The sequence below is a fragment of the Euprymna scolopes genome, chromosome 20 (genome assembly GCF_053919585.1).
Source record: "Euprymna scolopes isolate OS-2025 chromosome 20, ASM5391958v1, whole genome shotgun sequence".
Classification (NCBI taxonomy): domain Eukaryota; kingdom Metazoa; phylum Mollusca; class Cephalopoda; order Sepiida; family Sepiolidae; genus Euprymna; species Euprymna scolopes.
In genome coordinates, this window is record NC_136501.1 from 100,481,485 (window position 1) to 100,500,035 (window position 18,551).

At 35.1% G+C, this 18,551-nt stretch overlaps 1 protein-coding gene across 3 annotated transcripts in view; it reads left to right on the forward strand.

Moving 5' to 3' along the window:
- The window catches only part of LOC145241556 (glutamate receptor ionotropic, kainate 2-like), a 459,102-nt gene that overhangs the window by 236,671 nt on the left and 203,880 nt on the right, over positions 1–18,551 (forward strand). For all 3 annotated transcript variants that reach the window (XM_080104621.1, XM_080104624.1, XM_080104622.1), the window contains exons 8-10: positions 8,112–8,225; positions 13,157–13,354; positions 18,186–18,513. In XM_080104621.1, coding sequence (XP_079960747.1) covers positions 8,112–8,225; positions 13,157–13,354; positions 18,186–18,513 — 640 coding nt within the window. The remainder of the gene's footprint in view (positions 1–8,111; positions 8,226–13,156; positions 13,355–18,185; positions 18,514–18,551) is intronic.

Consider the following 18,551-nt stretch of genomic DNA (forward strand, 5'->3'; position numbering starts at 1 on the left):
GATCCCCATCTGCCATCAATTAAAATGAATGGCTCTCGTCTTGGGGAGGCCTCAAGTTTTTACAGGTTTCTTGGCCTGACCTATACTCCTGATCTTACATGGAATACGTACATCAAATCTGTTGCCAAGGCCGCTGGAAAAATGGTCGGATCCTTCTATCGATCCAGTAGATATCTCACTGCTGATGCTATTCTCTATCGATATAAGAGCCAGATACGTCCAAGGATGGAATACTGTTGCTACATATGGGCAGGAGCTGCTAGAAAAACTTGTTCTGCCTTGATAGGGTTCAAAATAGATTTCGTGGCTTGCTGGGAGATGTCCTTTTCTCTTCGCTGCAACCTCTATCTCACAGAATAGATGTTGCGAGTTTGTCTCTGCTTTATCGTTATTTTCATGGAAGCTGTTCGACTGAGCATCAATCTATGGTCCCCCTCGCCAAACTTTCACAAGAAACACTAGACAAGCTGAAAACATTAGCAATAATGTTCCCCACTCTTTATCTGTGCCTAAACCTAAACATAGATTCCATGATCAAACCTTCTTTCTTAGAACTGCACGGCTGTGGAATTGTCTTCCGTTTTCCTGCTTTCCAGCTGTCTATAATATGGTTATCTTCAAGTCCAACGTGAACAAGTTTCTGATGAGCCGTTCCACTTAAGTTAACAAATTTACCGAACTTCCATTACTATCGATTACTATATTGTCCTTTTGACTACTCTACACACTTTAACCCTTATCCTTGAGTGGCCTATCGGCCTTGATAAGTGGTGACGCCTATGTTATATATATATATATATATATATATATATATATATATATAGGGAGAGAGACTCATTTGCATGGATAATTTCTTGCTATATCAAAACCACCAGCTTGAAAATCAGTTGCACTGGCCACTAGGCTGTGCAACAGATTTTGTTTGTTGATGATATAAGTTCTATCCGTCATTTACCAGAGCGCAATTTTTATTTCAATAAAGTGCTTAACACTGCAATAAATAGTAGAAGACATTCTTTTACGTCAGTGATCAATCTGCAAATGAGAGCTGTGTAGGAGTTTGTGTACGGAGAATTACATTGGTGCGCCCTGTTATTTTACGAAAACCTATTTCACTGCCTTTTCTGATGTTTGATAAGCTTAATTTACATATTTCGCTGAAATGTAATCATATAAGTGAATCAGTAAGAGTGCTTTTACACTTGACACAGAATCCCCGTTTTACACATAATTGCTTGCAATTCATAGCAATACATCCGATATAAAGCAAAAACTACAATGAATAATACAAAATAAAGAAACCTCACCGATAATTACATTTCAGCGCATTTGCAATCGATATCGTTATATTTCTACTTTTCTTAAAAGCAGTTTTCGATATTTTCTAGAAGGTAGCTATATCAATACCAGCATGCTTATTGAGTTATGCATAATTACAATTGGTCGTAAAAGGGTTCCTGTTTAGATACTGTTTAGCTACGTATAATGCGTAAAATATGAAATATAGTATACAGATTTATGAGTACATCCGATCATATTGTTTAAATTTTTATTTCTCATATATGCAGTAATCCAACTGCAGTGCGCTTTCGTGGAACACAACTTAGCGGTACGGCTAGACTCAAAACTTTTACCTAGTTGGGAATCGCCCTCATCAAATGTCCATAAAATATACATTCTCCCACCGCTTATATGTGACGCAAATTTCACATTAGTTTACGCATGTTTATTTGTCCTCTAGTACGAATGTCATTCCAAAAGTCGAGCACTCAATTTTTTTAAATCTTGAAATGCTTAACAAGTATGAATTTTCTGCTTCAGAATTTTGGAGTTACTTTTAAAACCTCGTAGATTTTTTTAATAGTATAACACTAGTAAACCCTCCAATAGACGTTCCTTTCGGATATAATATATTGGTGATGAGTAAACGTATAAAAATTAGGTTACACATTTGATTTTATTAACTGTAAACAGGTATAATCCTTATAGCGTCAGATGACACCAGTTCGTAGCAGATCCTCAATGTCTAGCAAATAATAGCTCAACCAGTAGCAGATGGGTGATCATTTTGGAATATTAAGCGTTATATATACGGTTGTATAGAAGAATGTTCACCATCAGAGGTAGTTCGACACCTTTCCTCTGATAGCAAGTGTTATGTACTGTGTTATTACTGACGTATATTATGTATTGTTATTATTCATGTGAGTATTAAAGAGTCTTAGTGTTTTATCTAGAGAGTCTTAAGAATGTTCGTGTTGCATGTTGTGAGATGTTCATATTGTCGTAGGGTATTAATTTAAAGAGAGAGAGAGACCCGCATGTAATTCAATGAGAGGAGATTTTGATATATAGATATACATACCGAGAGTTTGTGCGTTTGGCATGTATACGTTTGACAGTTCTTATCTGAACGGGAGTGTTTCTATAACCAATGGCACATATATTTCCTACCTATTTTTGAGATGATGATTTTCAAAAAGGTCTTATAATATAAATGGACAATACCTTTTCTGTTGAATAACAACACGAATACGCCGATACACAAAGATGATGACGTTCTTTATTTCATGACCGGTCCATCATTTCGCTCGAGGAATTCAAAGTTTCTTTACGTGGCTTTTTCTTCTCTAACCTTTCGCTTCCAAGGTTTGACGTCAGTAGCCGTCTCTTACCTCTCTCTCTCTCTCTCTGCTCCCTCTCCCCGACTCTTCTCTTCTTCTCCCCGACTGCATCTAAAACTCTACATATATTGAGAACTCGTCACGTCATCGCATGATTAAACATGTGCTCATAAAGCACGTCGGTGACATGCGTCGCGTTGCCAAACTTGACATGCCCCAGAGTTCAGTAACCTATTTTTCAAATAACCTCTTTACAAAATATGTTTACAATCTCAATGGACGATTAAATCCCTTATTTTAATTTTCACAGAAACAAATTTCATTATTACATTCCTTTTCCAATAAATGTATATCTAACTATTTTGTGTGAGTTAAACCATTGCGATTCCACATTCCTTATTTCAATAACATTCTGTATTTGTTTTAACTTATGATTGGAATTTTTGAATTCCAAATCTAGCTTCGAAAGTTGGAATCCTTGATTATCCTATTTCATATATGCATTTAACTAATTCCCTATTTTTGCTTACATGAAAAGGGAACATCCCTTTATGATGTAACAGCAAGTCGCAGATCTTTGCAACATCGCGTACCCACTTGGTCGTCCGATCAGCGTACCTTAATGCACTGCAGAAAAGTGATAAGCCTGGGTTTTTATTTCCAGACATACTCAACACTAGATCTTGGTACTGTTTTAGCTACAATTATAATGACTACCCGCTTTGTATGAGAACTTCCTTTATAGCAAGTAATTCCGATTTACTATAAGAGGCCCTGAATACATAGATGATTGATAATCCGTTCTCGTCCATGTGTTCGAAAACCGACCTGATAAAAATTAATTGTTATTTTTTTTACAAGCGTTTAATAAGCTGTTTACCAGACAATCTGCTTCTTTTCTATTGACGGAAACAAACTATCCATTTCTGTGTTTATCAATTTCTGTGTTAATATTTTCATTTGTTTCCCTAAATTTATTGGTCAGCTCTTCAAGTGAGGATCGCTTTCAAAACATATGTTCGTCTTTATGTTAGAAACTAAAGGACATAAATAGCAGATTCGTAATATTACAGGCAGAACTTGGATGTGTGTATAGTTGTTGTACGCAAATAGCAGCCGTGTGCGAGGTGACGTGACGGCAAACAAAAAGACTGAAATATTATAAAAAAAGAACGTGTTCTAATTCGAAAAAACACTTTGGAGACACGTGTGTAACGTAACAACTTAGATGAAAAGTCACGCGTCGAACGAGAAGGAGGAATAAAGGTATTTTGTTAAAGCCTACAACAGCAAGTTGAGTTCGTTTCCTCTTTTCTTATGCTGATTGCGTCGGAATCTATAACGTGTTTGGTCCCTGCCTATTTACGACTAGGATGCAATTATAGATACACAAGCAGATGTAGCTCGGTATTAAACGTGATGTTAAACGCCTTAAAAAAATGAAGTAAAACAAAACGAAACTGAAATATGTGCATAGGAATATTATTTCTTTCTAAACAGTTAACGTATTGTAAACAAAACACACACACACGAGCATAGATCGAACCCAACACCCAAAGACAGTGAGTCAAATACGATAACTATAAGGTAAGCTTGATACGGAATTCAAAAAAGTGTTTTCAAGTCTACTTATTCTTTATATCAGGGCGATTCCCGGATGCGCAGTCGTGAAACAGTTGACAAACAGATAAAATCCGGTGACATCTTTGGAACACTAACAGTAGTTTTACACCGGACGAAACCTGATTACAAATGTTTCCACATGAATATCCTATATACAAAGTTTAAAGTATGTTAATCAATAACTCTTTGAGTGTACAGGTTAAAAGGTGTCCTTAAACACGCAGCTTTTCACTGTATATAATACACATATACACACACATACATATATATATATACACATACTGGTAATGAAACGGGGTATTTAGCTTTATTCATAGTCACAGACTTTGCAATATCTTCTATAGAGATTGTCCAAATTTATAGTTCCTTAAAATGTCAGATGGATAAGTTTTAAAGTTCGACTACTAGAACGAGGACTTTCATAGTATGAGGATTATTGATAATGTACAACGCGTCCGCAGTTTAATTGGCTATGCCATATGTACTGAAATGCATACTCTTTTTAACATACCTGATGCTTCTGGTTTCATTTTTTTTATTATAAATACTATTTTATGTGCTTCAAAATGACCTTAATTATTACTTGCTTCTTTTATACGAGCTTGCCCATATTATTAGGCTGGTTTACTTCTCGCTGTTTGGATCTCTTGGCCTTATGTTAATTATTTTTCTTTCGGGATAGCTCTATACATTAAGTGGTTTTACGAATTGTCTGGAGCTAAAGTAAATGTTTCTTAAACACTTTTGATATAGATGTATCTATGATAAAAGGCTTCAATTGTATTTTCCCTACCGTCTGAAACAAACATTGGCTGTAATAAAAAAAAAAATCAAAGTAAACGAGCGATAAATATGATCGGCTGAGTGGAATGCACGAAATACGTTTGGTGATTATGTCATTTAAGACGAAACTCGGAGCGAGTTGAAAAGAGCGATGGCGGGGAGGGGGATGAATGGCATATTCTCTCCGATCCACTTCCAAACTGTTTGATTTGGACATTTGCTCCGACGCCCAAAATACTGCAGAATTACAAAAGCGAGACCGGGCGCATGCGGCCAGAATCGGTTTAATAACGAAATGCATAACACGAGCCACAGGAACTGACATTACAGAATTTAAACTGATGAGCAATGGGCGTCAATTTCGCGGTTAGACGCTATCAAGGTTTGCTTCCGTGTCTGCCCAGATGGAAAACATTTTACGCGCTTCTGCGCAAGTATAAGTACATTTTATTCCGGATGAAAAGATCGCTTGGATATATGGTAAAATATCGAATGATATTAGATCCCCTCCATCAAGCGTTCATTTATTAAAACGATTCCGCCTTGTTCTTGCATGTAAAATTCTTATAAATACTAACCCAGTCTTATAAAGATCACAGAACATATAGATATGCATTTAATGTAATATATCATGTTGTCTGTATACATACTGCCGGTTTTTAATAGTCAGTGGTTCGAAATGTTGAAAAAGTCAATAGATGAATGTATTACTCTTATGTTTCGGATATTAACATTATCCAGTTTATCTATGACAGAGAAAGTTAAACATCATTTAACTTGATTTAACGTAAACGACTTCGGAATCTAAAGCTGTTGACATATTTTTAAACGATGCTTATCTATTCTCATGAAATAACAATACCGTGACGATAACTAGAAATAGAGTGTGCGGTGAACGACGTAAGTATTTAAGATGGCAGATCTGTACGTAAGCTCTGCTGACTATTTAGATGTTATATGATGCCAACTGGAGTAGGAAGTATCCAAATACGAGGGCTGTTGGAAAAGGTAACTTTTAATTTTGTTTTTGATTGTGTGGTTTACGGCATATCAATCACTTTCGGGATATTTAATGCCGAATCCACTTATTTTGGAAATACTCATGTCCCATCCAGTTATTTTGTAGAATGTTTTTTTTTTATTCAAGAGCAATCACTAGTTTGTAGTGCGTTGTTTGTATTATAGTGGATTTTATCGTTTTTGTTTCCTGCCTTGCAGAACATGAATGAGTTTTTTCAATGGGATTAAGAAAATGCTGACGATACTAATGTTTGGTACATTTTATGTAAGAAAACCAGTCAGGATTGGTTGGTTGGTTGGTTTTGTTTTACGGCATATCAACCAGTTTCGGGTTATTTAATGCCGAATCCAAAGATTTTGAAGAAAAAAATGTTTAATAGAATATATTTGTTGTTTTCAAATCAGTTTCTATTTAACCCATAGTTGGGATACTAACAGGTACTACCACTCCGGGTCAGAGTGGATCTGGGAGCAATGGTAATTAAAGGGTGGCTCCACACTCCCCAAAGCCCGCAAGCTGGCGCCTAACCACTGGATATAGTTTAAGGTCATATCCAGGACCACCAGTCAGGAAGCGAATATATAGATATAAAAGGGAAATGAGAAGGCAAAAGATGGAAAATGTGGGTTATTGATTTGTTGTTGGTTTTGCAGAACATAGAATGTTTTGCAAGGGGAATTAGAAAAACAAAACGCATCAATCTGAGGTGCATTTCGTCTCAAGAAGCCAATATCTTTAGACAACCTGATCTGGCAGCGCCTATAATTTTGTAAAAATATAAAACGTTAAATTAAGCTTAAAGAATACCTTTTGTGTCACATTTAATTTTTATGTGAATATTTTCGTCATAGCAAATAGTATGAGAATAGAATATTAATCTATTTAAAAGAGGAATATTATTCACTGTAGTTTCGCAAGGTCAGCTAAACTTCAGGCTCGTTCCAATACTAATAGCCTCAGTTTTATTTTAACCCAAATTAAAAAAAAATAAAACTACGGCAACGTTAGCAGTACAATTAAAACGAACGCAAGTTATGCGTCTGAATTAAGTTCTCTCCAAAAGCAGACAACCCTCTAAGTAAGATTGAAACTAAAACTAACAATGCACAGCAGTGGACTTCGCAGTAACATCTAAAAGATACAGCGCAACCATCACTTTGCATTTATACATTTAATACCATGTATTTTTTTTAAATGCTAATCTCTTATTTCTATTTAGCTTTTTAAAATACTGCGTTGAGTTCAATACACTTGAACTATATAAATATATATATATATATATATATATATATATATATATATATATATAAGTGGCATCAAATGTAAAACTTATTGATCCCTCGAAAATAGCATATGTGAAGTCACCCTCGTCTGTACGTTCATCCGCACTTTTCTCTATAACTACGCATTGGAATTTGTTGAAATTTTGCACAAATACTAACATGATATTAGTAAAAAAAAAAAAAAAAAGGTACATAACGGATTTTCCGGGAAAACTCTGCTTGCCCCCTTATGGGTGTCTTTCTGGTTAAAATGACTTAAATTGACACTTTTGTGCTTGTTTTAAAAAATAATGCCGCGGATTTTTATAAAATTTCCTGAAAAGTTGTAACTAACTTATTCTATCTAATTTTATTTGTCTATACTTGGCGAGAACTCTTGAGTGTACCCTAAGGAGTCTTTAAGGCTAAGAAAAACACTTCATTTTTGGACTATTTTATCGCATTTGCCCTGATTTTCCCGTGTACGTCTGTATTAATGGGGTGGGGGAGCAAATAATGGACTTAGTCATTTTTTTTTTTTTTTTTGCATAGTGCAGAACGCAAATATACATATGTTAAGGCCTAAAACTTCACTGTTCGTTTTTTGTATTTTGTTTGTTTTTTTTCATTTTTCTAGGGTTTGACATCCCGTGGCTACTTTTGGGAGTAAATGGGGAGGGTTAAATGCTCGATTTTTTAATTCCTAACGCCTTATTCGCTGTGCATTCACGTGGAACCATTCAGGTTTCACTTGTTAAAATATAAATTCAGTGCTTATCATTCTTATTTTCTTTGCAGATTGGAACATGGACCACCAAGGAAGGTGTGAATATGACGGAGAGTCCACAGAAAAACAAAAAGGAAATAATTAAAAAGTTATCGAATTCAACACTGAGAGTTGTCACCAAACTGGTAAGTTAATACGTGATCTGCACTTTTAAAGTCACAACGTAGGCTAACATCCCAACCCGTTGTACTGATAATCATGTGTGTTTACCGGATAGATACTCTGCACACTTTTAAAAACTTTATAATTTGCGTTTCATTGTCAACATTTTAATTCTCTACTAGAGATAAGTTTTTGCTGATTATTTTCTGATTTCTATGAGTTTGCAATTTAATTCTTTTCTCTCTGAAAATATTTACTTTAAGTTCTATTGCCACATTTTGGGAAAGAATTGTTCTGCTCGCCCTATACTGCCTTGATAGAGTTCAAAAATCAAGTAATGCCTTTATTCTCGTTCCTGCAACCTCTTCAACACAGAAATCGGTCGCGAGCCTGTTTCTGCTATATTGTTATTTTCAAGGAAAGTGCTCGACTGAACGCCAATCTTTGATTCCCCCCTTGGTATACTTTCACAAAAACACTTGGCTAGAAACAAACGCTATATATGATTTCCTTCATGCTGTGCCTTTAATCATAACGCAGATTCCTTGAATAAAGCTGTTTCCTCATAACTGCTCGTCTGTAGAACGTTGTTTCGCTGACCTGCTCCTCGGTTGAATACAACCTGGTGGAATTTAAATCCTATGTAAACAAATTATTCTATAACTGACCCCTAAATTATCAACGCTGACGAAATTTACACAATTAGTGATTATTGGAATGTGACAACAGCATACTCTTTTCATTGTTTTGAATCTTTGACTATTAATTAATATTTTTATATAGACTTATGTGGTTCTCGCTTGATAAACTGCGTCTTAATATTTCGGATATATACTTTAGTCCAAGAATGAAAGATTATTCTATTGCCAAGACTATAGTTACTACTAGACAACCGCCTTACATTTATTAACTCTTATCCTCGAGTGGACTTCGGGCTTTGATAAATTGTGACCCCAAAGTAAAAACAAATGTCATGTATCAATAAGGTATTCATGTATTGCTTTAAAGTTAGAAAAAAATGAGATGGATTTTTTTGTTTATAAATGTATATAATATCATTTGAAATTTAAATTTCGCTATACAGAAGAATATGATTGTAAAAAAAAAACATCATATACCGCAATGTTTATGAAACGAGAATAAGACACTTGTGTAAATGATTGTATATAAGCTAAACATAAATGTGCATACTTATTATTTATGTATGGTATAAAACAAATATTTAAGTGTATTAATGTTATTAATAGTACTATGCCTATTGCTTCAATTAGAAATACTACGTGTGCTTCTACTAAGATATATTTTTTTTAATTCTGAAACGTTTACATGCAATATATATATATATATATATATATATATATATATATATATGGTGTCCCAAAAGAAGCTGAAATGATCAAATATAAGATGGACCAACAGAAGCTACAAATCAGTGTAAAAAGATTTTATAGCATCTAGAATGGCGGTAACGAAGTCACCAGAGGTCGTTACACCACCGAAGAGCAGATATTTATCATAGTGGTACATTTAGTCGAATTCAGATTTCAAATCCGTCAGCTCCTTTTGGGACACACAAATTGTATATATATATATATATATATATATATATATATATATATATATATACTAACAATTACTATATTGTCCAATTTCTACTGTAGACTCTTTTTCCCTTATCCTCGAGTGGCCTCTTGATCTTAATAAGTTGCGATGCCTATGTAAATATATATATATATATATATATATATATATATATATATATATATATATATCCTTTCACTGGGGAATGGTGGCGACAGTACGATCTGGATGTGAACAAAGTGAACCATTTGAAGTGTCAAATGGAACTAAGCAAGGATGTGTCCTTGCTCCGATCCTATTTGCTCTTTTCTTTTCAGTGATGCTTGAGACAGCTTTCAGGAACGCCTCAGGAGGCATAGGTGTTGAGTATCGATCAGGTGGAGGATTATTTAACCAGCAACGGTTCAAGGCCAAAACCAAGACTTCTGTGCAGACTGTGCTTGACCTCCTTTATGCTGATGAATGTGCTCTTGTCACCCATAGACTTGATGACATGCAAAACATCCTCAACAGCTTTTCTGGTACATGTAAAGCCTTCGGTCTTACAATTAGCATGAAAAGACTGAAATTATTCACTAGACAAAACCAAACACTACGTCCTCTTCACAACCAGTGGTATATGTTGATGGTAAACTTTGAAAACAGTATCTTCTTTTACATACCTCGGCTCTATTGTGTCTGATGATGCTAAATTTGAAAAAGACATTCAATGTAGAATAAATAAAGCTAGTGAGGCATTTGGTAGGTTGCGACACAGACTCTGGAACAGCCACGATGTGTCTCTAAAAGTAAAGGTGGCAGTCTACAAATCTGTTGTTCTGCCTACTCTTCTGTATGGTGCCGAAACGTGGACCTTGTACCGCAAGCATATAAATCAGCTTGACTCCTTCCATATGAGATGTCTGCGTTTTATCTGCAACGTTGGATGGCAGGATTGTGTTCCGAATAGTGAATTACTGGAGAGATGTGAAATAACTGGCATTGAATCATTTTTGATCAGGATACAAATGCGGTGGTCGGGTCATCTTGTAAGAATAGATGACTCAAGAGTTCCTAAGAAACTTTTTTTATGGGCAACTGACAAATTCTGTCCGTCCAATAGGGCGTCCCCTGCTTCGTTACAAAGATAAACTAAAAGACAACCTGAAACGTTGTGGAATTTCTCTGAGTTCCTGGGAGAGTGCAGCAGAGGATCGCAGAAAATGGAGGAAGACGTGTTTCCTGGGGACCAAAGAATTTGAACATAACCGCCTTTGTCATAGGGACATCCTTCGTGCAAATATGAAGGCAAAACACGAGAAACATCCACCTAAAAATGAATATGTATGCCATTGTTGTTTCAGAGCACACAGCAAAGCAGGGTTATCTGTTCATTCGAGAAGGCATCTTTGACGTACGAGCATATGAAAGTTCACCATCTGCGGAGGAGTGTGCCGGACGTCTACAGGATTGCAATTACGTATGTGGTGTCACAGATCATGGGAGCTGCTGAAGATTGCATACTGAACCCTCATTCGTCTTCGATGAGAGAATCCACCATATATATATTATTAAACATGTCTATTTCATTATTTTCTAAACTGGATAATTTTGTGCATCACACTTAAAACCATATTATTCTTAAGTGTACTTAAATATGCAGAATAAGCATAAAAGGTTTACAAGTCTTACATGGTAGAAATACATTATTGCTTCATTCTAATCGAACATGATATTCTAAGGAAAACAATTATTTTCAATGCTTTAAAAAAAGCCAGTAGCCGATTTAGAAAAAATGTAGCTTATGTATTGTGTTAATGGCTATTAGCATAATAATTTTATTTCTTAATATTTTACAATATGTACCCATTGTAATAAGTGAAACACATAAATTAATGCATTAAACAACCGTAAATGTTAATATAAATTATATTAAATACAGTTTTAAAATAATGTACACACATTTTTTTAAGTAGATCCGAACCAAAATTTGATTTTTTTTAAAATAAACCTAATTTTCCTTCTTTTATATGAGTAAATTAAAACAAATGCAATACATCCTTCTAATATATAATGGATCCAATGGTAGGGTACTTTATTATAATTAACCATGATTTTAGTGTTTATTTCGAGTCATTTTAAAGTCTTGAGATAAATCTTCAAATATCAACATGGTGCTAGCAGATCAGGCTGTCTGAAGATATTGGCATCTTGATCTTTTTTTTTTCTTTTTATACTTAATTATGTTGTGCAAAAACAAAAAGAGAAACACCACCCCATCTTTTCCCACTTTTCCTTCTGCCAGTCTCCCATTCCTCTTCATATCTCCCCCCCCTAGTTGCTGGCAGGTTTCCCAACTTTAAATTTACCGAACATTAATTTTGTAACTCTCTTCCCTATCTCAAATTGCAAAGCCGTCCATGTTCTCCAGGGACAGGTAGAAAACGAGCAAATTTACTATAAAACACCAAAAATAAATATTACAACCTTGCGATTGATGATACAAAAAGATTTAACAACAAAGTCTTGTACAAAATAATACTATTTTCAAAATAACTGAATGCGGGAATCAATAACGTGAAAAGGGTTGATATGCCGCAAAGCAACCGAAACCAACCAATCAACATAGTAATACAATAAGAGAATCAGGAGACAAGAGCGACTTCAATAATCAGTTTGAGGAAGACTTATTAGTATTTATTTGTTTCCCAAGAAAATAAAATGTGATTGTTTTTAATTTGGGGTTGAACCAGCTCCCCGAAAAAAACAAAAAAAACAAAAGAAAAGAGCACTCAGGTTGGGACCAAAAATAATTTTTAAGTATAAAAGTTTTCACCTCCATTGACAAAATGAGACACTAGCCTTTGATCTTGGCCCGAAGGCTAAGCATAACTGGAGGAAGGCTATTTATTTGCTCCCCCACCGAGCAAATTAGGCACAAGGCCGATTTTTAAAGTGAGGAGTGAAGGGAAAATGGAGACCAACTCTCCGGTGATAAGGAGAGCTGGATAGTGACAATTGGTATTAAGGGTTTCCCCTACATAGACCAAGGTCTTATGGGTGGGGGTTCCCATACATATGATAGTTGCTTGACACTTGTTGCCCAGGCCCCGAAGGACCTGGGCCGGGGAAGTATGCATAACTTGAGAAAGACTTATTTAAGATTTTCGATATCTTGGGACTTTTATCTAAATGGCGAGATTTTACCACTTGGCAGGCTGGTCGGTTTTAACTTGGAATGTAATTTTCTTTCATTATTCTAAGACAAAAGACATCATTACAACTGGCCGCAATAAAATATAAACTACCTACAAACCGCTAACCTACGAATTGTTTGTCCCACATGTTACGTGATAAATAAAATATAACATGTTTTTTTTTAATCTGATTGCAGGAACTTCCATATGTGGGAAACAAAACAAGTTTGGATGGTACAGTGGAATATGAAGGGTTTGCTATTGATCTTCTGAATGCCATCGCAGAAGAACTACATTTTAATTACACCATCACCATCGTAAAAGACGGGCAATATGGTGGCGAAGACCCAAAGACTGGAAAATGGAATGGTATGGTCGGAGAACTCATAGATCAAGTAAGTAAAATCGTAAGGCCTAGAGCAATATACCAATCTAAAATTATAAGATGAATGTTCGGCAATCCTTTCTTAAATGTATTATTACGCGATAAATATTTAAAAAAAATGAATAAGATGTTTAAACCATATTATTTTATTTTTAAAATTAATTTATGCGAAAATAGGAACAACAATTGCACGGATCTCAGTTTTTTAAAATCGTCTCATTAAGATTTGTTTAGTAAACGCAGTGTTCAACTCTTAAGTTTCCGTAAGTCATGTTTTTAAATAATAAAGCTGTCCCAGAAGAAGAAAAAAAAACATCGTACTTTTCTTTTCTCCAACAGTTGAAGAGCTACAAATACTAGAATGGTATAATGAAAGGAAAGACTATGCCTAGTTTTTTCCTCTACATACCCACCACAATTCTCAGTACACATATTTCAACCTCTCTCATGCCATTACTTTATCAATCGAATCTCTGTCTCCCTGAATGAATAAAATATGCATTCTCTAGAAGTGTAAGCCATTTTGAGTTTCAGAAACAGTTTCAGATGGTTCGCTGTTACACACACGTCCTGGGAGGTGAATTGTTTGTAGTAGACAGTTCCATAGAACAAAATATTCTTACCGTGCCGAAACCCGGGAAAAGAACATGTGAAATTGCTCTAGAAAAGGTTTAATATTTATGAAGCAATTCTGGTTTCTGATTGGTTGGCAGCCGAACGTAGTTAATTTGATTCGTCAGTTCTTAGCAGCATCGTTTATAAATAGAATCGTCCGACTGTGTGGGATCATACCCCATTATAGCATCAAAATATTGTAACATCCTCCCTATTTTTTATAATAGGGGAAGTCCCTTGTGTTTGTTCTGCTCAAAAATAAATATATGTTTTTATATTTACTTAGACATAACAAAAATTAGAAATCATTTGCGCCTTAGAATTTTAGCATTTAAAAAGATACCATTTTTAATTGTGTTCAAATGTCAAAAAGGAAAATTACAAAGATTTTTTTAAGCAAAAGTATTAGTTACTCATTAGTATGTTAAAGTGTTAATACAAATAAAATGGATACAGTTTAACGTCTTGTCCAGGACCATTTTTTTCTTTGATAAATAGAAATCTATATACTCTGAGCATTACCCCTAGGGGTTTCCACTGATATTCATGCAAAAAAGTAAGAGCCTTCTCATAACTGGCACTTCGCTGGTCTGTATTTTTAATATATAGAAATCTATATACATACAGGGCAGGGAAAGAAAAAACATTATTCAGTCGAATTCACCAACAAGTTTGGAGAAAACACGTTGTAGCTTTATCCGTGTCGCCGGTTTCGTAAATACATCAGCGATATGTTGTTCTGATGATATGTAATTCAAAATAATGGATTCCTTTTTTATCACGTTTTTTTATTAAATGGTATTTTATATCTGTATGCTTAGATCTTTGGTTGATTATCGTGTTCTGTGCTAAGACTATACTGGCTTGATTATCACAATTAATTACTATGGGGCTTGTAATCAATTCTGGCTCTAAAATAGTCTTCAGGATATTTTTAAGGTAGAGTGCTTCCTGGGTCGTGTGTGTGAGCGCGATAAATTCTGCTTCACACGTAGAGAGAGATACAATCTATTGCTTTTTAGATTTCCATGAAATAATAGGCCCATTTTCTGAGAGTCTGAAACAATATCCAGATACACTCTTGCGATCCTCGTCGTTTGCCCAGTCTGAATCCGAAAAACCTAATTTTAGGGGATTTCTTGATTTTCTAAATACTAACTTCTGTTCTTTGGTTCCTTTTAAATAACGTAGGACTTGTTCAGCTCGTTTTAAATCCTTCATTGTCGGTCGTGATAATTTCTGTGACAGTTCTGTTACTGTATAGCATATGTCGGGCCTAGTTGCAGTAACTACCTATAATTTCGCGATATTGTGTGTCATTAATTATTTCAGATTCTGTGTGTATATTTTTATTAATATCATTTTCGACCGGTGTAGAGCGTTTCTTGCACTCTCCCATTCCACATTTTAATAGTATTTTGTCGATGTATCTCGATTGAGTCATCGTAACAAGTCCTTTGCTTGGAGTAAATTCTATCCCTAGAAACCAGGATATTTTGCCAAGATCGGTCATTTTGAATCTTTTACTTAATTTGTTCTTAACATCAGTTAACATTATGTCACAAGTTGATGCGATTAAAATATCATCGACCCACAAAACCAAAATCAGTAGTTATCGTCTTTGTATTGGGTATATAAACAGGGGTCTACAGCGCATTGTCTAAGTTGTTGTTTAATAATATAATCATGGAATACTGTGTTGCAACACTTATCACTCTACTTTAGACCATATAATGACTTGTTAAGTCGCCACACGCTATTTTTATTTTTCATTATAAATCACTCTGGAGGGATAATATAAATATCACAGTCTATTGGGGTATTCAAATAAGCATGTTTTACGTCCATTTCATGAATTTTTATGTCATATTGTGATGCGAATTGCATTAAAATTCTGATTGTCGTTAGGTTTGTGGTCGGCGAAAACGTAGAAAAGTATTATTTACCGTAAATTTGAGAGCACCCCTTAGCAACAAATCTTGCTTTGTACTGTTCTACGCCTGATACTGTACTCTTTTTTTGTAAAGACCCATCTGGTAGAAATAACATGTTTATCTCTTGGGAGAGGCACTGCCGTATAGGTATCATTTTCGGTTAGGCATCTATTTCTTTTTCATGGCAATTTTCCATTCATCACAATGTTCTGAATTAATTGCTTCGTTGAAGCTTTTTGGCGCATTTTCCATTGGATAGCAATAGTCGATTTGATAATATTTTATATTGTCGACCACAAAAAAATCGGGTCGCCTTCTATTTCTTTTGGGATATCTTTCGACTTTATCATCATCATCATCATCATGGACACCGTCATTTTTATTGTTTTCATTTGTTCTAATGATTTGAGGTAATATAATTTCATCCTCTTCATATGACGGGTTTTCGTCTGTAAAATTAAACGTGTCCGTGAATTTTACACACCGGATTCTTTTTATTTTTTTTTTTCGGGAAAAAATATTAAATTGGCTTGACTGTTTTATCGTATCCAAGAAATATACCTCTGTCGGCTTTAATGTTCAATTTACTCTTTTTCTCTATATATGCGAAGCAAGTTGAACCAAATATATGCATTCTGCTTAAATTTGTTTTTTTTTTACCGCAGAAGGATTCATATGCAATTTTAGATAGTGTTTTGTTAAAGCACCTGTTGCATATATAGGCTGCCGCCATAAGTGCATACGTCCAGAGGTTTTTAGGGAGTTTTGATTCAATGAGTAGGCATCTTGCCATTTCAAAAAGTGACCGCCACGCACGTTCAGCAGTCCCGTTTTGGTGTGGCGATCTAGGAGCTAATGTTTCATGCCTAATATGATGGTTAATTTGTAAAAGTTCAAGTTCTTTATTGGTGAATTCCGTACGGTTGTCAGAGCGAATACACTTGATTTCACCGTAGGGGGCCATGTCGGCTAGATATTTCTTAGTTGCTAGCAGGGTATCAGATTTGTTCTTTAAAAAGTAAACCATTATTAAACCTGAATGGTCATCACGAAATTCAACACATATCTATAATGTTCTCAAGCCATCGGTTCTACGGAACCGCTCAAGTCACAATGAACCATTGATAGGATTTTTTGGACCTTTTGTCTGGTATCTTGTTTTGATAGTTTGTCATTTTCCCCTGCGTACAGACGTTTCAGTTGAAGGTTTTTGATGTTTGTATTCGCATTCCATCACCTACAGTCGGCAACTTTTTGATATCAGGAATATTGCAGTGTCCAAGAATTTTATGCCATGGGTGTAGATCATGGCAGGCGGTTTTTCATGGGACTACGCTATTTAAATAATATAGTCGTCCATTTTCTTTAATGTCGAATACAGTTCCATTCGGGTATACCTGTTTTGATTTATTGGGGTAAAAGTTTATATTTGCACCTTGTTTTGTGGCAGCTTGTACAGAAAATATATTTTTAATTTGCGTTGCCCATTTTTTAACTGGCATATTTGTTCTCCAGTTTTCTGAACAAATAGACAGCCGTCTCTTTTTTCCGATATAACAATATTTAACTATTTCTTATAGAGTATACAATGGACTTATTTCGTAACATTCCATATTCCATTATAAACTTTAACACTTGCCTACAGTGTTCAATTCTAGCCTTATCCAATGTTTGGTTCAAAATAAAACGTCATAGACGATCAAAAATAGGGATACGTATTTGACGTATCTACAGAGGAGAAAAAACGAACCGATTAATATTCACTTGCATCTGTTCGACGTAAATAGTAAATAGATGGATTTGTTGATTAATAATCGCAACGGAGACCTAAGATCACTCCTAGACTAATACACTAAAGTTCTAGCCAATCTTTCACGAAAAACACCCGTCTAGCTGAATCCACTGTGAAAAATTTCCCCCACTCTATATCTGTGCCTAAATCGAAACGCGGATTCCATGAACAAAGCTTCTTTTTTAGAATGCACGCCTGTGGAACTGTTCCGCCTGTCTGCTTCCCTCCGGACTACAACTTGGAGGTCTTCAATCCAATGTTAACAAATTCCTAATGAACCGCCCCCTTAATTAAACACTTCATCAAATCTCCACACTAACGTAATGTACTTGAAATAACCCTTATCTCTGAGTGAAAAAAGAAAATCTTTTCAGTCGTTTCAAACTTTATAACGAACTCACACACACAAACCAAGTTGCATTTATATAATTGTAGAGATTACGAAAATGAATATTGTCTTTTATTCATGTCATAATGTTAATTAATTGTTGTCTTTGCAGAAAGCGGACTTGGCCGTAGCTGGAATGTCCATCACTTACAAACGTGAGAAAGTTATTGACTTTACAAAACCGTTCTTAAACCTGGGTATTACTATACTCTATAAGAAACCGCACAAAAAGCCGCCGAAATTGTTCTCCTTTCTTTCGCCTCTGACCTCAGAGGTATGGGTATACATCATTGCAGCCTATCTTGTGGTCAGCTTCATGCTCTACATAATAGCCCGGTTGAGTCCCTACGAATGGTACGAGTCAGGATCAGATGAGCTAGATAATCAGTTCACTGTTCTAAATAGCCTGTGGTTTACCATAGGATGCCTAATGCAACAAGGTAATTATATCCTTTTTTTTTCTCTCAATGTTTTTTTT